The following is a 23,356-nucleotide window of genomic DNA, read 5'->3' as shown; positions in this document are numbered from 1 at the left end:
ACTTTAATCAATGGAGAGAAACAAAAAGAACATTTAAAAAAAACAACAACAACCGAGTGCTCTGCCATCCTGTGTCAAAAATTTCAAACACCGTTATCATGTGATTGATTTTTAAATTTTAACACACAAATTTTTGTTCGATGAAGAAATAATCGATTTTTTATTTATATTTATCATCATCATTGCAACACATCTTATATTACATCTTTGAAGGACGAAATCAACTTGTTGTTTGCAACGCAACGATCAAGTCACGATTTTACATCATTTAAAAGAGAGATAAAATTGATTTATTTTTTATTTTCTTAAAAAACCATTCATTCAATAAAATGGCTACAAATTCAAGAATTGTTTCAATTGATGTGATGAAATCATTCATCAGTAATATAATGGCTAAACTTGATGTCAATCCATCACATGCACAATGTTTGGCCGAAGTTCTGGTTACCGGTGATTATCGTGGCCATTTTAGCCATGGTCTTAATCGTATCGGTAATTATTTATATATCCATTATTATCCATGCTCATTTTAATTCATTGTTTTTGTATTTTTAGAGCTTTATATAAAAGATATACAACAAGGTTCATGTCGAAAAGATGGAATGCCAACGATTCTAAAAGAAACCGTCGCTACAGCTTGGATAGATGGAAATGCATTACTTGGTCCTGTTGTTGGTAAATTCTGTATGGAATTAGCTATTAAAAAAGCTAAAGAATGTGGTATTGGTTGGGTGGTGGCTAAAGGTAGTAATCATTTCGGTATCGCTGGCTATTATAGTATGATGGCACTTCCACATAAATTATTGGTAACGTATTTTCAAAAAATTATTTTTTTAATGAAATTATTCTCACAAAAAAAGGGAATGTCATTCACAAATGCATCGCCATTATTGGCACCGACACGAAGTAAAGAACCATTTTTTGGTACAAATCCAATCTCTGTCAGTGCTCCAAGTAGTTCAAAAAATGATGATTTTGTTTTGGATATGGCCACATCGGTTGTTGCTCTTGGAAAAGTTGAAATAGCACATAGGAAAGAGGAAAAAATACCATATGGTTGGGCTATAGATAAGGATGGAAAAACAATCGATGATCCAGCTAATTATCATGCATTATTACCATTGGGTGGACCAGAAAATTCTAGTTTGTATATCACCGTTACAATTTGATTTTCTAATTTAAAAAAAATTTTTTTTTTTATCAGGTGGTTACAAAGGCTATGGACTAGCAGCATTAGTCGAAATATTCACCTCTATCCTTGGCGGTTCATCCGTTGCTCCAAACGTTCGAAATTGGACAGCTAATCATGTTGAAGCAGATTTGGTATGAAATTTTTTTTTGTATATTTGAAACAACAAAAAAAATCATTTTATCATTGAATATAGGGCCAATGTTTTGTTGCCATAAATCCTGATTGTTTTGCACCTGGATTCGATAATCGTATGACTGAATTGGCGAATAATTTACGATCACAAAAACCAGCTGATCCTGATAATCCAGTTTTAATTCATGGTGATCCAGAACGTAAACATATGCAAAAATGTGACCATCAAGGTGGTATTGAATATCATATCAATCAAATTAAAATGGCTGTATGTAAAAATTTCAAAAAAAAAAATCAATCATTTTATTAATTGAATTCAATTTGATTTTTTTCCCACCCTACAGAATAAATTGGCTCAACAATTTGAAATTGAACCATTGAAAACGATCGATACCGATTGATATAATTAATTGAATTTTTAAAGAAAATTTACAAAACTTTTAATATCAATTCTTTCACATTTAATATTTGCATTCGTCACATCTCTACTAATATCATGGCCTAATTTAGCTTTTGAATCAATATCTAACATTTGAATAAATTTTTTGTTACGAAGAATAAAATGTGGAAACAATTTTTCATTCTGTAATTTCAGCATACCATTCCAAGCAATCATCACACCATTATCTGTACATAATTTTGGTGTTGGAATAAATAAATCAATTGCTTCGTGGTAACAATAATTTTTTAACATTCCAGCAATGAAACGATTTGCAGCACAACCACCACTGACGACTAATTTTCGTTGATCATAATCCGATGTTGGTAGAAGCAATTCTTTTTCATCCAAATATTGAAATGCACGTTGTAAACGTTTGATTAATATGAATGAAATAACAAATAAAATTGATGCACATAAATCCGGTGCTTCAGTCAATACTTCATCAGGTGATGTTTGATTATCAATTTCCAATTGACGAATTTTTCGTTGAATTGCTGTTAGAAAACCACTGAAACTAAAATTACATGTTCGATGTCGACTACTGTAAAGTGGATACGATGTAATGCGACTAAAATAAGCAAACGGATCACCATTTTTTGCCATCAATTCAATAGCAGCACCACCACTTATTAGATTGAATGGTGGTCCAAGATTTTTCAATTTCAATGCTCTTGCCGTTTTATCCATTATATCACCGGGTGCATCATCAACTGATTGGCCCATCAAACGAAAATCATCGATTCCATTGACAAAACAAATGATTGAATGACCACCAGATATGAGCAATGTTACGAATGGAAATGATAATTTTGTTGGATATTGAATTAAAGCGGTCAATGCATGTGCTTCCATATGATGAATAGGTATCACAGGCAGATTATATTTTGCTGAAAGTTTTTTTGCATAATTACAACCAACCAACAGTGATAATGGTAATCCAGGTTTAACCGTAACGGCAATAGCGGCAATATCCGATGGCAAAACATTTGCATTATGAAAACAATTACTAACACAACGATCGATGACTGTTTTATGAAGATCACGTGCCACAGGTGGGATGATACCACCATTCGATACATGTAAAGCTGTTTGTGATGCACATACTTCGGAAATAATTTGACCATTTTGATCAACGATTGCAATGCCGGTATCATCACAAGATGTTTCAATACCCAATACTAATTTCGGTGCATGTAGACAATTCTGTCGTCTAATTATTGTAAAATTACGTTCAGCAAATTTATGCCAAAAATCAATCAATATACAAGAATATCGATGAATTGGTTTGATCATTTTTCTTTTAATTTATTGAATCATTTGTAAAGGATAGATTTAAAAAAAATCATAAATTGAATTCGTTTGTTTTTTTTCTCATTTTATCACATTTAAGCATGTTAGGAGTTGTTCATATACAACATGATGATTATGGAAATAATTTTTTTTTGGAATTAAAAAATTTATAAATAAAAATCCAAAATCAAAAATAGTGGTTGTTTAATTCAATCATCATCCGCAACGATTTTTCAATGGAAGCCCATATACAACCGAAGCACAGCCATTTAGATAACGTAATTTACATGAATCTCTAGCCAATGAAATAGATTTACAAAGTGAATTATTCTTCTTACGCGATTGTTGTTGTTCTCGATTCCAACGTGGAAGCCAAAGTGACATAAATTCATTCATATAAATATCGATATCTTTATCGGTTACATCCCATAATGCACCAATATATACTGGTGCACCATTTATAAGAAAACGATAAGCAGAACCAAAAACATCCGATGTTTTCGTTTCTTTTGTAACACGGCCCGAACTACAACCAACTACGATTGATAATGAATTAATGTTGACCACATCGAATCCATTCGGTATTGATCGATAATATTGACTGCCCGAACCATGTCCCATATAGACATAAATATCTTTTGTTTCAAAATTTTCGGCCAAATTTTTGCCTTCTGGTACGGTACCGACGAAACCAGTCCATTCTTTTATGGATAAAAATGTTTGCTTAAAAAATGCTTCAGTACTTGCCAGATTGGATCCAGGATTTAAAAGATAAAAAGTTTTCTCATCATCTATTCCATCATCGACTAATTGTTTATATTTTTCATATAGTAAAGCAGCAATCTTCATCGATGGAATACGAAAAAATGGCTGCCCTTTTTGTCGTAAACTTGGCAGCGATTCAAATGGAAATTGATTCAATGATTGATCAATGATTAATCCAACTGGTTCAATATCTTCAAAAAGTTGTTTCAATTTATCATTTTTCATCCAACTTGTAAAATATTTTTTCCGTAATTCTTCAAATCGTTTCAAAAATTTATCATCATTCGTCGTGAACAATATTTGTGCAGCAATTTCCGCTTCTTCAGCGGTGAACAATACAATTGATTCAATGAAAATATTCAATAAATTATAATCTTGACATGAAATTTTCATTTCTTTGGCCAAATCAAACAATGATCGTCGAAAACCTGTACAACATGCAATATATTTTCGATTATTTGTTTGTCCCATAAAAAATCCACGTGCTAAACCAAAAACATGTTTCTCAGTTATATCCAATAAATTTTTCAATTGAAAATCCGTCTCAAAACGCATACGCCAAAAACTTTTCTTATCAGTTTCATGTATTGAAATACTATTCAATTTCATTATTTGTGCAAATTCTTCCATAAAAAATTTAATGTCCTAGAGAAATGGGGGAAAAAAATACATGAAAATCTGCCACTCAAACACCACAACCACACTAACCTTTTGTTGATCACTTTTTATCTTCAAAAAATATGGCTGATATCCATTTTGAAATCGACATAAAAGTAAATCTGGATTATTTTTACCATTTTCAATCAATTTCACCTGTACAAATCTCCACGATTTTGGTAGAATCGAAACATATGCATTATAGGCAAAATCTTCATTTTTAAAACGAATCAATTCCAAATTATTATATTGTGGTGATTTTGATGAATTGATTTTTTTATATGTATTAAATAACAATCGATAACGAAAACAATGATATGGTGCCGTTTCCGCTAAATGAAAACACAATATTTGATTACTTTTAGCCATTAATTTGTATAATTTATAAAATAGATAATTTAATTGTGAATATAATCGATGACCAGGATGACAGCCAATATAACTGATTGCTTTTTTTAAACAAAGTTTTACATCTTCATTTGTAATCGAATCAGGATTATAATTTCCATTATTATCATTCATTTCGTTATCAAAATTGAAGAATTTATTAAAATATAAATCTGTAGTAGCCGTTTCGTTGGTTGTTGTCGTCGTATTCGTAGTTTCATTTTTACGATCAACAATTGTTAGCATTGAAAAAATTTTTGAAAGTGATTCATTTAAATTGACATAATCTTGATGATCTTGACAATCTTGATCAATAAAAATTTTAAACTTTTCTTTATTCGTATGACTTCTCGATGTAGTAGTAACAGAATCGGATGATTCTATCTTTGGAATATTTATTGAACCATTATCGTCTTTATTATTATCATTAACAGGATCCAGATCACCATCATCATCATCATCATCATCGAATTTAAAATCATTTATTCTTCGTGTTCCTTCAATAACATGACGAGATGATTGAATTTTGTCCATCAATGATTTTTTATATTCTTTTTCAGCACTACCAAGTGGATCACGTTTTTTTGGCGCTTCAAAAATGGCAGAAGCATTTGTCATTGTTGAAGCTTTTTTTCGATTCTTTGGCGATGGTGTTGATAGTTTTTCCAATGAATTCAAATCTTTTTGAAAATTATCAACAACTAAATGATGTGTAATTAATTTGAACATTTTTTTCGATTCTTCATCATTATTTTTGTTTCGTTTCAATTGTTTATAAAGTACCAAAGCTTGATAATAAAACATTTGTGAACGTTGCATACGGCTACTATAGGAATATGTTGAAATATCAATCAAACGATGTAAAAATGGCCACGCTTCCAAATATTTATCGTGTTGTATCAATACTTCGATAAAAAATGTATTCCAAATCCAGAATAATTTTTCAATCGGTCCATTCATTATTTGTTCGTCCATGGTTGTTTTCACTATGATTTTATACGAATTATTATTACCAGATTTTAATTTACGATTCAATTCTGGAATCACAATTTTCATGTTGAAATATTCGAAAAAATTCAACAATGACAGATAACGTTCACGGCAAATGACTAACGCATTTTTGGTTTCATTATAAATCAACATATTCACAATGATGGCATGTAAAATGTAAAGTTGAAATAGATAGAATATCGAATCTTTTTGAAGATGAATCAATGATTGTTGAAAATCTTTTATAAATGATGAAGATAATTTTTCTATTGGTATATTTTCATGATAAAAATTTGATTCTTTCAAATCGTCCATATCACCATTATGACGAGCATGATTAATAAATTTTCTAAGACGTTTATAAAGTACATTGATTGAATTTGGATCTTCTTCTTCATTATCATTATTATCATTATCGATATTGTTCAAATCATTCAATTTTAAATCAATTTTTAAATCATTTTCCACATCGAATGATTCTGGTGTTGGTGAAATTTTAAAAATTTCATCATTACATTTGCTATGTCCATGGAAAATTTTTTTAAACAAAATCATTTTGATTTTAGCATCCATATAGAATGTATTATTGATATCATATATGGCTCCAGTTAGACGTAATTTTCCTAAACTATAATAAACAAAATTAATGAAAAAAAATGGAAAAAAACCAAAAAAAAAAAAAACATTTTACAAACCTGAACAAATTCATCGTTACAGTGAAAAGATTGACGGCTAATTTATAATAAAACACTGGATCACAATTCATACCATTATTTAGATTGAAATCTAAAAATGTTTCAAATGTATTGGAAAAAATATTCAATACAGCGAATCGTATCCACCATAGATCATTATAGATATTTGATGATTGGTTTGTATTGGTATTTGGAAAAAACATTGCAAAAAATTTCCATCTACGACACATACCGACAGACATTTGTGTTGGTTCAATAAATTCATTCATATAATTTTCAAATTGATAATTTATCGATGGAAAATGTGTGGCCAATGAATTAGCCATTGATTTGATTAAAAAACGTTTAATTGTTGATTTTTGTAGATAATTACTTTGAATCAATTGTTTCAATTTTATAGAAATTTGTTTACCATTACGTGTACGTAATGAAATTTCACAATACACAAGAAATATCATACAACGTTCAAATGAATTAATCCATTCAATATCTTCATTGTTTATCATTTCAAAAAATTTCATTTGGCCAAAAAAACGTTTATAATATGATGCAGCCATCTTAATGAAACCAAATTTCAATAATAAACGTAATAGATTACATTGAATTAGTACAATATTTTCATTTGAAATTTCATTTTCACCAACTGCTATTAATGCTGTACCTGATAATGAATGTTGTTGTTGTGGATAATATTGATCAATCGTTGTTAATGCAAATGTTAAAACTTTAAATGCATAGATATCAAGATGATAGTAGGAAAATATTTGAAACAATGCATTCATATTGGTGAGAAAACCAAAACGATCAAGAAATTTCCAATTGACAATGTTTTCTTCTTTTCGGGCCAACTGCAAACCTTTTTCATACATTCGAAATGCATTGAAAGAATGTTCCATTAAACGATTGAAATTCGATACATTGACAATATCATTATTTTCGGCAATGAATGAACTTCCATCATTCACATCTAAATCGTTGATGAAATTTTTTTCTTTTTCTTTACGAATTTCTTCGGCAATTTTATGCAATCGACTTTCATGTTCAGTCATGAACAATACGGAACTTTGAAACATTGAATAAAATTTTTCCAAATAAGTTGTTGCCAATGCAATATAAGTGAATGAACGAGCAACACAAAAACATCCAGAATCAAGATGTTCATGGAAATTATCGATTATTGTATCGAGAATTTGTTGATCATATGTTTGTGAGGTGATGCCTTGTTTTTTCAGCCAAATTGCTTGTTTCAAAATTGATTCGAATAATGGACATTTTGTTGATCGACGTGATTTACTGGTACCTGAACAAGTACCTGGTGTTGATTTATCTTCCATCGTTTTTTTATTCATTAAAATTTGTTCACTTGTAATTTAAAAATAAAAATACGTGAAACAAAAAAATATTCAGTTTTTTTTTGTCTTGGATGATGAAAGTTGAAAAAATTGTCACATGCAAAGATATTGAATGTGATGAAAATGACAGTTAATGAAAAGCTCGTGTGTGTGTTGATGGAATTTCTGTTTTTTTTTTTTTTTTGAAATACTTGATTTTGATTGGCTATTTAGCGTTTCGTGCAATTCATAAACGATGTTACGTTGAGAAAGTTTATTTTTTTATTGGAAAATTTCTCTTATTTTTCTCGTAGGATTCAGTTGATTTTTTCTTCTAAAATTATTGATCATCATCATGTCCATCAATAAAGAAACGTATGTATTAAGAAAAAGAATTTTTTTATACTCATAGAACACTGAAAATCGAATTTATTATTTTCTTTATTAAAGTGTAAAAATATCTTATAGTTCGATTATTTGTACTGAACATACACGAATCGAAGGTGATGTTATAATTGGCATGAAAAATGTTATTCATCCAACAGCGAAAATAATTGCTAAATGTGGTCCAATTATTATTGGTGATTATAATCTAATCGAAGAAAATGTTTGTATTATAAATCAAACACCTGGCCATACAATGACCATTGGTAATCATAATGTATTTGAAGTTGGTTCAAATATTTCCACATTACAAATTGGTGATCATAATGTAATGGAATCTAAATGTAATGTTGGATTACGTACTAGAATTACGAATGGTTGTGTAATTGGTGCAATGTGTACTATAAATTATGATGAAATATTACCGGAAAATACAGTAATCTATGGTACAAGATGTGAACGTCGTTTGCAACAAGAAAAACCATCAATTCAATTATCACAGATTGAATTTTTAGGCAAAATTCTGCCCAATTATCAACGTATTGAAAAACCTAATTATCGATTGCCAACAACAATACAATCATCATCTACAACAACTACAACAAACACCGGTTGATTCGAAAAAGAAGTGAATCTAGGAAAAAAAATTTTTTTTTTCAATATATGTGATAATTAATTAATAAAAAAAAAATTTTTTTTTCTCAAAAATTCTCATTTACAAATTTTTTTTTCTTCTTTCGAATAAAAAAAAAAAACTTTTGGCTTAAAAAAATCGTTGACGTTTGTCATCCTCCCGCCTCAAAAAATTTTTTATTCTATCATATCTATATACCACTTCCAATCAGTAGTAGTAGTAGTATTTATGTTTCAACCACCTTTAATATCATTGACCACCACTACTACAAACATACACACACACACACATGCATGCATTACAAAGTTCGAGCGTTGATGTAAAAAAAAAAAAAACTATTATGTGTATGCGTATGATGTAGCATATTAATGTTAAACCGGAAAATGACCAAACACGTGTGATGGGTAAAATATAAATGAAAGATTTGTGTTTGTGTAAATGAATGAATGAATGAAATGAAATGAAATGAATAAGTTGATGATGATGATGATGGTGGTATGTGTGCTTTATTTGTATGACATTTGAGCCGGCCGACGTGACAAAAAACAAGATTGTTTGTATGTGTGTGTGTGTGTGTGTGTGTATAGTGCAAAAGGTAATGCTGATAATGAGTGCATGAATGTGAGAAAAGTTCATCAATAAAAAAGAAAAAAGAAAGAATTCTGGCTCCAAATAAAATTCCTTTCCCGTCCAAGAATCCTTGTTATTTTTTTTTTTATTCTGTGAATCAATTTTGTGTTTGTGTGTGTGTGATATTTTTTTTTTTTGTCTCATCCGTTTTTGATTGGTGATTATTTCGAAAACAAAACAAAACAAAAAAAAAATTCCGAATCGAATGTTTAATATGACGATACTACGGCCACAACAACAGCAACAATAACAACAACAAAAAGTCATCATCAAAAAATGGTAAACTTTTGTGTTCCATTTTTTTTTTTGTTGTTTCAATGACCATTTTATTTTTTTTTCTTTTCAAATTAGATGACATAAAAATCATTGAAAGATACAGATTCCATCAGCGCCTTATCCATATATATACTAGTTATTCAGCAAACAACAAAAAATTTCGATTCAAATGTAGCAAAAGATAAACAAAAACGAAATTAATTAGAAGCCACACAACAATAAATTAATTACCTGTATTTTTTGAAAAAAACTCAAACTTTTATCGAATCCTCATTTATTCATCTTGAAAATAATAATCATTTTTTTTTGGAAAAAAATGGATCCTGTAAATATGTGGAAATCATCATCAGAAACAACAGCAACAACATCTACGACAACAACAACAACATCGGCGACAACAACAACTTGTAATGAAAATGGTAGTAATAGTATACAAGATAAAGCTACAAGTAGTTCATCAGATTCACAAATAAATTTTTCATCATCATCAATACCACCTGGGCCTGATCCAAATAAATTAAAAGCAATATTGGAACGCACAAGTAAGTATTTTTTCTCTGATTGAATGAATTCATTTTTGAAATGAAAAAAAAAAAAATTCTCAGATTATCCACATCAAGTAACCGCGGGTCAAAGAAAATATGGTGGTCCACCTTCAGATTGGCAAAGTATGGCACAACCACCAATTGGTTCGGAAATATTTGTTGGTCGTATACCAAAAGATGTTTATGAAGATGAATTGATACCATTATTTGAAAAGATTGGTAAATTATGGGATCTACGTTTAATGATTGATCCGGTATCATCACAATCACGTGGTTATGCATTTATTACCTATTGTAATAAAGAAGATGCACAAAAAGCTGTACAAGAAGTAAAAAATTTAAAAATCATATGATTTGGTAATTGGTCATTTATTTTAATTTTTTTTGTCTATTTATTTCAGCTAAATGGATACAAAATACGTTCGAAAGGCTCATATTCACTTAAAGTAAACATATCAGTGCCAAATTTAAGGCTCTTTATTGGAAATATACCGAAAGTAATGAGTAAAGAACAAATTTTTACAGAATTTAATAAAGTAACCGGTATGTATGTCCGGTGATTTTGTTATTGATTTTTAATTGGTAATGTTCTTTTTTTTATAGAGGGGTTAACCGAAGTAATAATTTATAGTTCACCGGATGATCGTAAAAAGAATCGTGGTTTTTGTTTTCTTGAATTCGATAGCCATAAAAATGCATCAGCTGCTAAACGTAAATTAACAACAACTGGAATGAAAATATTTAAAAGTGACATTCTAGTTGATTGGGCTGATCCACAAGAAGAACCAGATGAAGAGACAATGTCAAAAGTTAAAGTACTCTATGTTCGTAATTTAACAAATGATGTTTGTGAAAATGATTTGAAAGAATTATTTGAAGAATATGGTGCAGTGGAAAGAGTGAAAAAAATTAAAGATTATGCTTTTGTACATTTTGAAGATCGTACACAGGCATTGAATGCAATGAATGAATTAAATGATAAAGATTTTGGCGGTTCATGTATTGAAATTTCATTGGCAAAACCACCATCTGATCGTAAAAAGAAAGAAGAAGTTTTACGTAATCGTGAAAGAAGAATGATTCTAATGATGCAACAGAAACAATTGTATGATTCAATTTACATTATATTTTTCATTCAATTCTTATATATTCATTTATTATTTTAATTTTAGAATGATGACTTATCCAAGAGTGCCTCAATCACAAATTCGTCCACCGATTCCTTCCATTCCTCCATTAGCTACAACACCAATTCTGCCGATGAGTAGTAGAAATGTTCGAAATCGTTTTCAACAGCCTTTTAATCCAATGTTACCCGTAACATATAATAGACAAAGTAAAATTTGATGATTGTTGAATTTTTTTTTTTGGTGATTATCTAACATTTGTTTTATACTTTCGTTAATAGATCCAAATGCCTGGAATCCACTTATGTTTTATGATCCATCGGATTGGTGGTATGGACCACCAAATCGTGGACCACCACCACCACCTCATCATCATCATCAATTTAATTTTCCATGTTCAAATGTTCCACCTAATTCGGCTGCTGCCGCAGCAGCAGCAGCAGCTGCAGCAGCGGCTTCCCAATGGAATGCATATGGTGGTCTAACAAATGGCGGTGGACAAGTGCCTCCAGCAACAACAATGTCACCATATTGTCCAACGAATGCGAATGCAAATGGACCACAGAATAATAATCGACGTAATATTAATAATGGTACGGCTGGTCATTCAAATGGACAATCAGCAGCAGCAGCTGCTGCTGCTGCTGCGGCCGCTGCTGCTGCTATGATGAATGCAGCCGCAACCGGAACAGTTTTATCTACATCCAACAATAATAATGGTAATAATAATAATAGCAATTCAATGTCAAATCGTAAATGGAGAGGAGGAAAATCAAATCAAAATAATACAACAACATTGATAAATAGCAGCAATAAGAGACAATAATTTTTTTTTTCGATCAATTGATTCGATTTGCTGTCCAACAATCAATTATCAACAATTATGCCTGAGATACTCAATCTTTATAATTATAATATAATATATACTGATTGCTCCACGAAAATTCTACAACGAATTGATGAATGAAATGATTCGTTGCCGATTGTATGCTTGTATTTTTTTTCTCAATTTCTACAATTCTATTCTATTTTTTTTTTTTTTTTTGCTAAACAATTTTATCTACTTGAAATCTTATATTGAAACAAAAACAAAAACAAAAAAACAAAATTTTCACATCCACACACACACATACACACACAAACAAATATGTGCCTATCTTTTTTTTCTGTCTTGACAAATTTACAAATTTCAAAATATTCTTTAAAAAAAAAAATTCTACACACACAAACACACACAGACCTTACAATAACCAGAATAATCCTAATCTACTCACTAAACTAATATTTCTATTTTGTTTTCTTCTAACTTTTTCATATTTTCTTCTTCTTCTTCTATATTTCTACTTTTTCATTTTATTTTTTTTTCTCTATTACCAAGATTTTGTTCAAACACACAAATACATACAAATATATATTATATTATTCTTTTTATTCTGCATTCTGCATATATTGATTAATGTAACAATTTTCTATTTTCTACATTTTTTTCAATGATGATTATAATGGTCTGATTTTTTTTTTTTTTTTTTTTTGGTTTCGTTTAGCTTAGACGACAGAAAATTTCAATGTATTGAAAAAAAACACACACACACACAAAACAAAACAATCAATCCAATCGAAATGAGCCATTATCAACAAAATTCTTTTGTCTCATTCATTCATTCATTGCATACTACGAGCATCGATGTTTTCTTCTGTCCAGCGACAACAACAACAATTTTTTTCAACACAAAACAAAACAAAAAAAAAATGAACAATTGTGTGAAAAGGATGGAAATGAATTTTTTTTTTTGCTTCTTATATATTTTTTTATTTGTATAATAATAAAAAAAAAGAATTGAATAAAAAAACGATCGATCGATTTATTTATTTATTTATGTTTTATAAAGCTAAAATCAATCAATCAGAAGGCCAAGTTTCAAATTTAAATTTTCATCATCTCATATATGAAAAGGACACATTTAAATGTTACAAGCGATATGTATATATTGTAGTAGTAGTAGTAGTACACACGTACAACAGCTAGTAGCATTGCTTGTCAATGTTTACGCCTTCTTTTTCTGGTCCTGTTCATATACTAGTGTATTTGGTGATTTAAAATTTATCTTGAAAATAAAATTATTGATAATTATCAATTATCTACTGATTATTAAATGTTTGAATAATAAGGACAATTGGAAAAATGATAATTACAAATCGATAATCGGTAAATTTCAATTAATTTCAACATTACAGATTATTCATATATGATGATGACTGAATGTGTTGCCAATAGAAAACCGCATGTAATGTAATGTTCGACAATAGAGTAGAATTTTCTAGAAACATTCATCTGGCCGTTTATATAAAAGCACATGCACACTGCACGCACACTTCCACCATTTATTCTTTTTTTTTTTGCTTCGTTTCGATTGCACATTGTTCGTTTTTTTTTCATCATTTTTCACTCCATTGTTCGAATTGAAACGTTTTTTCTTCATCATTTTTTTAAAAAAATTTTCGTGATTTAAATTTTATATATTGTATCTCGAATCTATTCTGTCTAAAAAAAATTCATCATGCCTGAAGAACAAGAAATCGAAACTTTTGCTTTTCAAGCCGAAATTGCTCAGCTTATGAGCTTGATCATCAATACATTTTATAGTAACAAAGAAATATTTCTTCGTGAATTGATTTCGAATTCATCGGATGCGTTGGATAAAATTCGTTATGAATCATTGACTGATCCAAGTAAATTGGGTGAACAAAAAGATTTGTATATTCGTATCATTCCGAATAAAGATGAAAAAACCTTGACAATCATCGATACCGGTATTGGTATGACAAAAGCCGATATGATCAATAATCTTGGTACTATCGCTAAATCTGGTACGAAAGCATTTATGGAAGCCTTGCAAGCTGGTGCTGATATCTCGATGATTGGCCAATTTGGTGTCGGTTTCTATTCTGGCTATTTGGTTGCCGATAAGGTTACTGTTCATTCCAAACATAATGATGATGAACAATATATTTGGGAATCATCGGCTGGCGGTTCATTCACTATTCGACCGGATACTGGTGAACAATTGGGTCGTGGTACGAAAATCATCCTTCATTTGAAAGAAGATCAAATTGAATATGGTGAAGAACGTCGTATTAAAGAAATTGTCAAAAAACATTCACAATTTATTGCTTATCCAATCAAATTGATGGTCCAAAAAGAACGTGAAAAAGAAATCTCTGATGATGAAGAAGAAACTGCTGCTGATGATGATAAAGAAAAAGATGGTGAAGAAAAAAAAGAAACTGATGAAGCCAAAATTGAAGATGTTGATGAAGAAAAAGAGAAAAAATCAAAAAAGAAAACAATCAAAGAAAAATATAATGATGAAGAAGAATTGAACAAAACCAAACCGCTTTGGATGCGTAATCCCGATGAAATCAGTCAAGAAGAATATGGTGAATTTTATAAAAGCCTTACCAATGATTGGGATGAACATTTGGCTGTCAAACATTTTTCTGTTGAAGGTCAATTGGAATTCCGTGCCCTATTGTTCATACCGAAACGTGCACCATTCGATTTATTTGAGAATAAAAAACAAAAAAACAACATCAAATTGTATGTACGACGTGTATTCATCATGGAAAATTGTGAAGAATTGATTCCCGAATATTTGAATTTCATCAAAGGTGTTGTCGATAGTGAAGATTTGCCATTGAACATCTCACGTGAAATGCTTCAACAGAATAAAATTTTGAAAGTTATTCGCAAAAATTTGGTCAAGAAATGTTTGGAATTGTTCGAAGAATTGAATGATGATAAAGAACAATTTAAAAAATTCTATGAACAATTTAGCAAGAACATCAAATTGGGCATCCATGAAGATACTACTAATCGCAAAAAATTGGCCGATCTATTGCGTTATCATACATCATCATCGGGTGATGAATTGTGCTCGCTGAAGGATTATGTTTCACGTATTAAAGAAAATCAGAAACATATCTATTTCATTACTGGTGAATCACGCGATATCGTAGCTCATTCAGCATTCGTTGAACGTGTCTGCAAACGTGGCTATGAAGTAATCTATATGGTGGATCCAATCGATGAATATTGTGTACAACAATTGAAAGAATATGATGGTAAAACATTGGTATCGGTCACCAAAGAAGGTTTGGAATTGCCAGAAGATGAAGCTGAAAAGAAGAAACTTGAAGAAGATAAAAAACGTTTTGAAGATCTCTGTAAAGCAATGAAAGATATTTTGGATAAAAAAGTTGAAAAAGTATTGGTCTCAAATCGTTTGGTATCATCACCATGTTGTATTGTTACTAGCCAATATGGTTGGAGTGCCAATATGGAACGTATCATGAAAGCTCAGGCTCTACGTGATTCATCCACAATGGGATATATGGCAGCCAAGAAAAATTTGGAAATCAATCCTGATCATCCAGTTGTGGAAAAACTTCGACAAAAAGTTGAAATCGATAAAAATGATAAATCTGTCAAAGATTTGGTCAATCTTTTGTTCGAAACTGCATTGCTTTGTTCTGGTTTCGGTTTGGAAGATCCACAAACACATGCTTCACGTATTTATCGTATGATTAAACTTGGCCTCGGTATCGATGAAGATGATACTGTTGTCGATGATGGTGGTGATGTTATCGATGAACCAACCGTACCGGATAGTCAAGCTCAAGCTGCTGATGTTTCACGTATGGAAGAAGTTGATTAAAAATTTCATTTAAACATTTTCTTGCTTTTTTTTAAAAATTTCTCATTCATTTAAACTTTCACACAAACATTTAATACACAGAAACACTTTTTATTTTTTCTCATTCTCCATACACACACACCACTTACCTTTTTTAAACAACAAAACAAAAAAACAAACATTTACCACTATTTCATTATCTATCCAAAATATCTGCAAAAAAAAAAAATTTAATTGATTGATTTGAAATTGAAAAACATTTTGTAATTTGAAATGATAATCCACTTTTGAATAAAAATAATTAGAAATTGAATAAATGAAATGTTTTTTTTTCAATTAATATCCCAAAGTAATGGAAAGCACGGAATGAACCAATTTTTTGTAAATCTTGATCATAATTAAATGTAACAAAACAATTATGACAAAAATAATATGGCGATAATGGCAAACGTTTATTATCCATTGTTAACCATTTGGCTGAATATAATTGACACATTTGACATTTGGTCGTAATAATATCTTCCATCATTGTAAATCGTGGATAATTATCCGCCGTGATGGATTCAATTTTCGGCACATATAGTCGTATATCAGTGAATACCAGTAAATGTTCACAATTACCACGATGCATATAAACATATGGATAGCCTAGACGAATTTCTAGATCTTCAAAACGTGTGCTAGTCATTGATTTTTTTTCAAAACAATCTGATTTTTTCACTGAGTGTGATGATTGTTTGGTCCAATCGAAAATTGTGTCGAATGATTCCAATTCAAAACGATCATCATAATAAAAAGTATTCTCAATGATGAATAAGCCAATTTTTTCATGTGTTTTCATTTTTTTTGGCACCGACACTTCAGGATGTTCACTATAATCAGCCTGATGTATCATATCGGATATACAGAAATAAGAATCACGTAAAACGGACAATTTTTGACAGGAAAGTATTTCATATTCACGATCAAGTAGTAGCTTTATTTTCGATGAATGTTTATATACTGGACGAAATATTTGTACGGTCAATACGGCCAATGGATTATGGTGATCACATTGATCCGTATGTTTATCTTTGATATCGACCATTTTATTTAGCCATTTATGACGATATTTTTGTTTCGAATGACGTTGAGCATCAAATTTCGTTTCCGATGTTCCAACCGCTACATTTAGATTTGCACCATCTTTGATCAATGTATCGATAAATTCATCCAGATCATGATTTTGTTCCAATGTTTTGACAAATTGCAATGGCCTACCCAATTGATTTACGGTCAATTCAGTTTGATCATGATGATCGATCCATGACAATTCTTTAGACAAATGATTTTTCCATTTTTCAATAAATTCTTTAACGGAAATTTTCATATTCGAAACAAATACTGGACATGGTGATAATGATGATGATAATAAAGTTTTAATTTCATGATGATCCATGGCTGGTTATGTTATCAATGATTTGAAAAACAAAAAAAAAAATTTCGAATATGAAAACAAAATATGAAAATATGAAAACGAAATTTCATGGTTTTCCCGAAAAGTTTTTTTCAATCGATCGAAAAGTGCTTTCCGAAAAAATTTTCCAGATTCACAAAAAAATTTTTTTTTTAATTATTTTTACAAAGAAAAATTGAAAAATAGATAAATTTTTTTTTTTTGAAAATCCTAATCCATATTAGATTCATTTAGAATTGAAAAATAATTTTTTTTTATTAAATTTGTTTGAACACACACACATAAATGAATTCGTATACGAAGAAAAATAAATTTCCTAAATCAATACTTAATCATACAACGTAATTGTTGTTTTTTAGGCACATTGTCAATCATTTGTCTATTGATGAATGATGGTTTAATGGTCATTTTGAATGAATCATTTATATCTTCCATTAAACTTAATATATCACTATTTAGCCATGAATTGATTGCATCGGTAAAATAGTTTAGTAAATTTGGATTATTTTGTTGTAAAATTTGTTTCACTTCCAATTCTAATTGTTGTAGATGTTCATCAACAATATTGGGCAATTCAATTTTCATGAATGCAACCAATTTTGATAGATATTCAACATTATGGCCACAAAATCCTTTTGATTGAGCAATATCGGCGGCTATTTGTGGGCTATGGCCAAGAAATAATCGATTACATGGTAATGCAATATAAACCAAGGTCTGTATTGATTCTTTAATACGTGAATCTTTTGGATAAAATTTTGTCATTATCGTTGTATAACCACCGATACTGGATTCACGTTGTTTTAAATATTCTAATGCTTTTTGGTCATCTGCAATTAAATAGGCTAATCCCCAGGTGAAACCTTGTTCATCTTCGACCAAAGTGGCCACACGACCAAGCTATAATAATTTTCGAAATGAAAAATTTCCATTAGAAATGTTTTAAAATCAACAAAATAAAATAGATTACCGATTCAGGTGAACCACGATGTTGATCACTACCTTGATAAAATCTTCTTGAATATCCACTGATATAGCCAACGATTACATTTTTATATTCAAAACCAGGATTCCAAATTAATGATCCATAAGCAAATACCCATACCGTTTCATTGGCCATTTCCAAAAATAATAAAAAAATCTATTGCCAAGGGAAAAAAACCACCACCACCACCACCACTACTACCAACAACAACAACTTCTACGAATGATGGATGTAATGTAATGAAAAAAAAACAAAACAAAAAAATTCAATCATGAACTTGAACTTTTGATGATGAAACGATTGCTTTGAATATTGAGACGTGAAATGAAATTAAAAACAAAAAAAAAAGATTCTAAATCTAAATTGAATATTAACTACTAAAAATGATGATGATGATGATGATGATGATGAATGAATGATTGATTGAAAGATGAAGGTTGAATTATCATGATCGGTATGCCATCATTGATATTCTTCAAAAATTATAACTCATATGATGTTTAATGAGTCCGTTTTTTAATGAAATGCCACCAATAACAACATCATCAACAACAACAACAACGTATATGTAATACGGCATTGAACAATTTGTATCAAGCCAAAAATTTCGAGCATTTGTATATAATTTTGTGTGTCTATGTGCGAAATATATAGCTGGTTTTTGTTGTTATTGCATACATTTGACATACATGAATTTCGATGGGTTATAAACAAAAAAAATCACCAAAAAACGATGGCAGCACTATCTACCCATTTTTTTTTATATATGTCACATGTGATAATGTGTCTGCACATTATAATCAATGATGATGATCATGCCTAAAACGTGCCGACGACGATGATGATAATAATTTGGTCACATTCTTTCGATGTTACAAACTCGAATGAATAGTAGAATTGATGATGATGAATATATCAATCAATGGCACATAATCAATGTATATATGATTTTAATAAAAAATTCGAATGTATTTATTTCACACAAAACGCCAATAGATGGCGATATTATATCGGTTTAAAAAAAATTTTAAACAAAAAATGGCGCGATTAAAAATTCTGTCTATATTTTTTTTTGTTTATGAAAAAATTTCAAAAATTTAAATTATCTATTTGATCGACTGAATTTGAATTCAAAACGAGGTATTTATAGACCATAAAACCGAAATAGCAAATGGGAAAATAGTTCAATCAATCAATCACGGAATAAAATCAATTGATTGATTGATTGATTGAATTTTTTTTCAGTGTTTGTGTGTGTGCGTGCGTTTCTTGATTCCAAATTTAACTTCTTTTTTTTCTATATATATATATAAGTGATGAGTGATACTTCGTCATTATCGTCATCAAATGCGTATTACTTCCGACAACTTTTGTGGCGAAAAATGAAAGAGAGAAAATTTTTTGTTTTTAAAAATAAAAAAATTACAAAAACAAATCGATTTGAGAAAAAGAAAGAGAAAAACTTTCAAAAAAATAAAATTTATCGCCAATTTTTTTCATTACACCACACAAATATATATACAACAGAACATTGTTATTGTATTGGTGTGTGTGTGTGTGTTTTTGTTCCACTTTGTTTTGTCTGTTCCTTGTTATTCATTCGAATGGAATTTGTTGTTGTTGTTGTCGTTGTATTTTGATTCAGTGTCTGCCGCCATACACACACACACACACACATCATTCACACATCTTTGAATCACTTTAAGCATGATGTTTTTTTTCGCACATTTTTTTTTACCCTAAAAGAAATCGGAACAACAACAACAACAACAATAACGACAACAGAAAAAACCAGACCGAATGGAATATGGGTTGGAAGAAAAAAAAATTCTTCCATGTTGTTGTTGTTGTTGTTGTTCACACTAATGTTTTGAACAAAATGAATTTTTCTTTTTCGTTTTTTTTTGTTGTTTTTGTTGCTCATCTATTGTTTCGAGAATCATTTTTATTCATTGATTGACAAGAACGAACGAACGATTGTGGTGAATTTTGGTCTTTTTTCTTTTTCTTGGATCGAATTGAATGTGTTAATGACGATGACGATGATTATAATTATCATCATCATAATAATGGTTTTTCATTTGAACAACAACAACCCATGAATGAATGAATGAATGGCCTTCAAACCAAGCCAAAAAGTCAAGTCTTTACTTGGTCAATTATCATCAATTATCGTGGCTATATAGGCTATTCAATTCAATATTTTTTTTTTTTTTTTTTTTGGGTAGATGAATGAATGATGATAATGGCAATATGGATCTCGAATTAATGATTTGGCCATAGTCAGCCATCCATACATCATCAAGCCATCAAACCAGTAGTCGAGCTATTACATAATTTCATTTTTTTCCCTTGTTGTTCAGCCATTTTCTTGCCTTTTCTCTCTCTCTCTCTCTTTCCCTGTGATGTGGTGATGGTGGATGGCGCACGTTAGATTTTTTTTTTCTTTTCACGAATTATATCGCACCTATGAATGGAATTGATTCTTTCTTCTCCTTCTTCTTTTTTATTGTTGAAATGACGATGAAAAAAAAAATAATCGATGCGTACACGGTGTAGAGAGTGAAATCAATTAATTTGTTATTGTGTATGTATTGAAAAAAATAACGATGACCATTAAAAGGCTGATTTCATTTTCATCGTGTATAAATCGATTTAGTGGTCAAATTTTGATCAAATTTTTGATTTTAAATTCATAAGAATAAGACCAGAAAAATATTATTCACTTTCATTGAAATTGATTTTTATTTTGCATTCATTTCTTCATATTCAAGCTAATTATGGTGTAGTGAACAAGCCAGTTTCAGTTCTCGTTGTTGTTGTTCGGTGGACCGAATTTCTATGATTCTTGTTTCGTTTAGGATTCCTGCTGATTGATTGAACATTCGATATTTTGCTGTTTGTGCGTGTGTGTGTGTGTTCACGCTTTTTTCATTTTTGTTTTCTTGTCCATTTTGTACATGACACAATAATGAACATGAACACACACAAAAAAAAATCATTTTGTTGTTGTCAATCGTTCACTCGTTAGCCGACTCTGACTGAAAAAAAACATGTCAATGATCAATATGTCATCAAACATGCATGTGTGTGATCAAAACAACGAATTTTGTATGTGTTCAGATTGAGATAGTGAGAAAAGATTTTTTTCATTTTCCAATTCGATCGATTGATTGATTGATTTGTTGTTTGATCATGGATCATGATGATGATGACGATGATGATTATCATGTCGGAAAAAATCCTTTTTTTTCCCATTTTCCATAATCAATCAATAATCAATTGCAATAACCAGCAACAAGTGTACAAAATGTTTTCAAAAAAAAAAAAAAAAAAAACAAACGTATATATGTAAATCAATCGATCCATTGGGAATATTTAACAAAGAAAGAAAATAAATCTGAATGGGACCCAATGATCAATCACACATACCTATCTGCTTACCTACCTACCGGTCAGTCAGGGTAGTTTTTTTTCAGTTAATTACGATAATCTTTCATTCAATAGCTCGATTCATATTGTCAATCACTTTATTTTTTAAATATGGATCATTATTAGGGATTTAAATTTTTTTTCATTTCATTTCATTACACACACACACACAAATATTTTAGCCTCGAGGCTAGCCAATCAATCAATCAGTCTAGTGAGTGAATGAATCATTTGAAAATATGCACACAAAGCTCATCATCTGCTATTATTATATAATTTATTATGGTTCATTTCATTTCATTCTACACACACACATAATGAATATTTTCATATTTTTGAAGGATTAAAATAAAACAAAATCATAAAATTTTTGAATGAAAAAAACATGATGATTATCACTGACCATCAGTCATTTTTTTTCACTTTTATTGATCATCTTTCATTGTAGTTGTTGTTGTTGGCTTGAAAATTTGATGAAATTCAGTTCTGGTTTCTTTGTGTGTGTGTGTGTGTGTGTCAACATTCCATTGTGTGATTCTGTAATTAAGAATGTGTGTGAGAATAACATACGTATGAACACACACACACAGACACACAAATGTTTTCTTTTTCTTTTTCTTTCTTGGCCAAAAAAAAATTCGATCATCATCATCATCATCATCATTTGATACAAAATAAAGATTAAATGAACGAAATGTTTATGTTTATGTTTTTGCATGAGCATTGATGATGATGATGTGAAAACAAATTTCTCACCAGTGCACACACACACACAGTATCTATAGCCCTTCATAGTCATCGCAATCTTTTGATGATGACGATGACGATGTTTATAAGGGTCAAATTCTTTTTTTTTTCATCATTTTCGTTTTCGTTGCATTCAAATATCAGAGAAATATTGAAAATTTGAAGGTAAAAAAAAAAGAAATTTAAGCGGCCGGTGAGAACCAAAAACGACGACGACGACGACGACGATGAAGATGCTGATGATGATGATCAAATAATCATCATCATTCGATATATGACTCTTTCGTTACCAGGAGCAGCCTCATCAAAAAAAAAGAAGAAATTCCATCATCATCATCATTACCCCTATTGCGAGCAAATTTGGCCGGTTTTTTTTTCTTTCTCTCACACTGTTATCTCATCTCAATGTTTAATGTTTTCTCTCTCCTTCTCTCTCGCTGGAAAATCATTTCTTTTTTTTTGAATATCGGACCTCGACACAACAACAACAACAACAAAAATCTCACGAAATACATCTCTCAATGAGATGTCTCTGAGAGAAACAACAACAACAACAACAAAAAAT

General features: G+C 30.1%; 7 protein-coding genes across 8 annotated transcripts; 4 read left to right on the top strand and 3 right to left on the bottom strand.

Annotated features, from left to right (window-relative positions):
* Positions 1-126: 126 nt before the first annotated feature.
* Positions 127-1,887, top strand: LOC124496661 (putative oxidoreductase YjmC). The gene is made up of 6 exons (XM_047060211.2): positions 127-492; positions 556-806; positions 861-1,143; positions 1,205-1,323; positions 1,386-1,592; positions 1,669-1,887. Exons 1-6 carry the CDS (start codon positions 330-332, stop codon positions 1,723-1,725), a joined length of 1,080 nt encoding a protein of 359 aa, XP_046916167.2. The 5' UTR covers positions 127-329; the 3' UTR covers positions 1,726-1,887.
* LOC124496677 (uncharacterized) lies at positions 1,740-8,043 on the bottom strand. The gene is made up of 5 exons (XM_075735781.1): positions 6,551-8,043; positions 5,414-6,483; positions 4,530-4,981; positions 3,305-4,466; positions 1,740-2,959 (listed from the first exon to the last, which is right to left on the bottom strand). Exons 1-5 carry the CDS (start codon positions 7,897-7,899, stop codon positions 1,743-1,745), a joined length of 5,250 nt encoding a protein of 1,749 aa, XP_075591896.1. The 5' UTR covers positions 7,900-8,043; the 3' UTR covers positions 1,740-1,742.
* A 104-nt stretch (positions 8,044-8,147) lies between these two features.
* Positions 8,148-8,966, top strand: DCTN6-p27 (dynactin subunit 6). The gene is made up of 2 exons (XM_047060225.2): positions 8,148-8,256; positions 8,332-8,966. The coding sequence occupies exons 1-2, from the start codon at positions 8,237-8,239 to the stop codon at positions 8,879-8,881; spliced, it is 570 nt and encodes a 189-aa protein (XP_046916181.1). The 5' UTR covers positions 8,148-8,236; the 3' UTR covers positions 8,882-8,966.
* Positions 8,967-9,252: 286 nt separating this feature from the next.
* LOC124499703 (RNA-binding protein 47) lies at positions 9,253-13,342 on the top strand. 2 transcript variants are annotated; one of them, XR_012832516.1, is made up of 8 exons: positions 9,253-9,808; positions 9,881-10,347; positions 10,411-10,679; positions 10,752-10,893; positions 10,954-11,455; positions 11,523-11,686; positions 11,759-12,462; positions 13,022-13,342. XR_012832516.1 is itself a non-coding variant. In XM_075735780.1 (7 exons), the coding sequence occupies exons 2-7, from the start codon at positions 10,122-10,124 to the stop codon at positions 12,301-12,303; spliced, it is 1,848 nt and encodes a 615-aa protein (XP_075591895.1). In that variant the 5' UTR covers positions 9,253-9,808; positions 9,881-10,121; the 3' UTR covers positions 12,304-13,342. The 2 variants fall into 2 exon arrangements, 1 of the variants encoding a protein (XP_075591895.1); XM_075735780.1 differs by having other exon boundaries at positions 11,759-13,342.
* Positions 13,343-14,035: 693 nt separating this feature from the next.
* On the top strand, positions 14,036-16,488 carry Hsp83 (Heat shock protein 83). The gene has a single exon (XM_047060186.2). The coding sequence runs from the start codon at positions 14,036-14,038 to the stop codon at positions 16,190-16,192; it is 2,157 nt and encodes a 718-aa protein (XP_046916142.2). The 3' UTR covers positions 16,193-16,488.
* Pbp49 (proximal sequence element A Pbp49) lies at positions 16,485-17,647 on the bottom strand. Its single transcript, XM_047060199.2, is given in 2 exon segments — positions 16,485-16,532; positions 16,535-17,647. Coding segments are annotated over 2 exon segments (1,104 nt in total). The 5' UTR covers positions 17,610-17,647; the 3' UTR covers positions 16,485-16,503.
* A 216-nt stretch (positions 17,648-17,863) lies between these two features.
* LOC124500113 (glutathione-specific gamma-glutamylcyclotransferase 1) lies at positions 17,864-19,439 on the bottom strand. Its single transcript, XM_047064155.2, has 2 exons — positions 18,598-19,439; positions 17,864-18,527 (listed from the first exon to the last, which is right to left on the bottom strand). Exons 1-2 carry the CDS (start codon positions 18,745-18,747, stop codon positions 17,949-17,951), a joined length of 729 nt encoding a protein of 242 aa, XP_046920111.2. The 5' UTR covers positions 18,748-19,439; the 3' UTR covers positions 17,864-17,948.
* Positions 19,440-23,356: the final 3,917 nt, after the last annotated feature.

Source organism: Dermatophagoides farinae, chromosome 2 (genome assembly GCF_024713945.1).
Source record: "Dermatophagoides farinae isolate YC_2012a chromosome 2, ASM2471394v1, whole genome shotgun sequence".
NCBI lineage: Eukaryota > Metazoa > Arthropoda > Arachnida > Sarcoptiformes > Pyroglyphidae > Dermatophagoides > Dermatophagoides farinae.
This window is presented reverse-complemented; position numbering and strand designations above follow the sequence as displayed.

What these genes read in the sequence shown, in the direction of transcription:
- LOC124496677 (XM_075735781.1), bottom strand. Translation starts at nt 7,899, where the DNA reads ATGAATAAAAAAACGATGGAAGATAAATCAACACCAGGTACTTGTTCA. An exon ending in GTAACGATGAATTTGTTCAG is followed by an intron (nt 6,484 to 6,550) that starts GTTTGTAAAATG and finishes TGTTTATTATAG; the next exon opens with TTTAGGAAAATTACGTCTAA. An exon ending in TAAAAAGTGATCAACAAAAG is followed by an intron (nt 4,467 to 4,529) that starts GTTAGTGTGGTT and finishes CCATTTCTCTAG; the next exon opens with GACATTAAATTTTTTATGGA.
- LOC124499703 (XM_075735780.1), top strand. Translation starts at nt 10,122, where the DNA reads ATGGATCCTGTAAATATGTGGAAATCATCATCAGAAACAACAGCAACA. An exon ending in AGAATTTAATAAAGTAACCG is followed by an intron (nt 10,894 to 10,953) that starts GTATGTATGTCC and finishes TTTTTTTTATAG; the next exon opens with AGGGGTTAACCGAAGTAATA. An exon ending in CGTAACATATAATAGACAAA is followed by an intron (nt 11,687 to 11,758) that starts GTAAAATTTGAT and finishes TTTCGTTAATAG; the next exon opens with ATCCAAATGCCTGGAATCCA.
- DCTN6-p27 (XM_047060225.2), top strand. Translation starts at nt 8,237, where the DNA reads ATGTCCATCAATAAAGAAAC. An exon ending in ATGTCCATCAATAAAGAAAC is followed by an intron (nt 8,257 to 8,331) that starts GTATGTATTAAG and finishes TCTTTATTAAAG; the next exon opens with TGTAAAAATATCTTATAGTT.
- LOC124496661 (XM_047060211.2), top strand. Translation starts at nt 330, where the DNA reads ATGGCTACAAATTCAAGAATTGTTTCAATTGATGTGATGAAATCATTC. An exon ending in GGGTGGACCAGAAAATTCTA is followed by an intron (nt 1,144 to 1,204) that starts GTTTGTATATCA and finishes TTTTTTTATCAG; the next exon opens with GTGGTTACAAAGGCTATGGA. An exon ending in ATCATGTTGAAGCAGATTTG is followed by an intron (nt 1,324 to 1,385) that starts GTATGAAATTTT and finishes CATTGAATATAG; the next exon opens with GGCCAATGTTTTGTTGCCAT.
- Hsp83 (XM_047060186.2), top strand. Translation starts at nt 14,036, where the DNA reads ATGCCTGAAGAACAAGAAATCGAAACTTTTGCTTTTCAAGCCGAAATT.
- LOC124500113 (XM_047064155.2), bottom strand. Translation starts at nt 18,747, where the DNA reads ATGGCCAATGAAACGGTATGGGTATTTGCTTATGGATCATTAATTTGG. An exon ending in ATCGTGGTTCACCTGAATCG is followed by an intron (nt 18,528 to 18,597) that starts GTAATCTATTTT and finishes AAATTATTATAG; the next exon opens with CTTGGTCGTGTGGCCACTTT.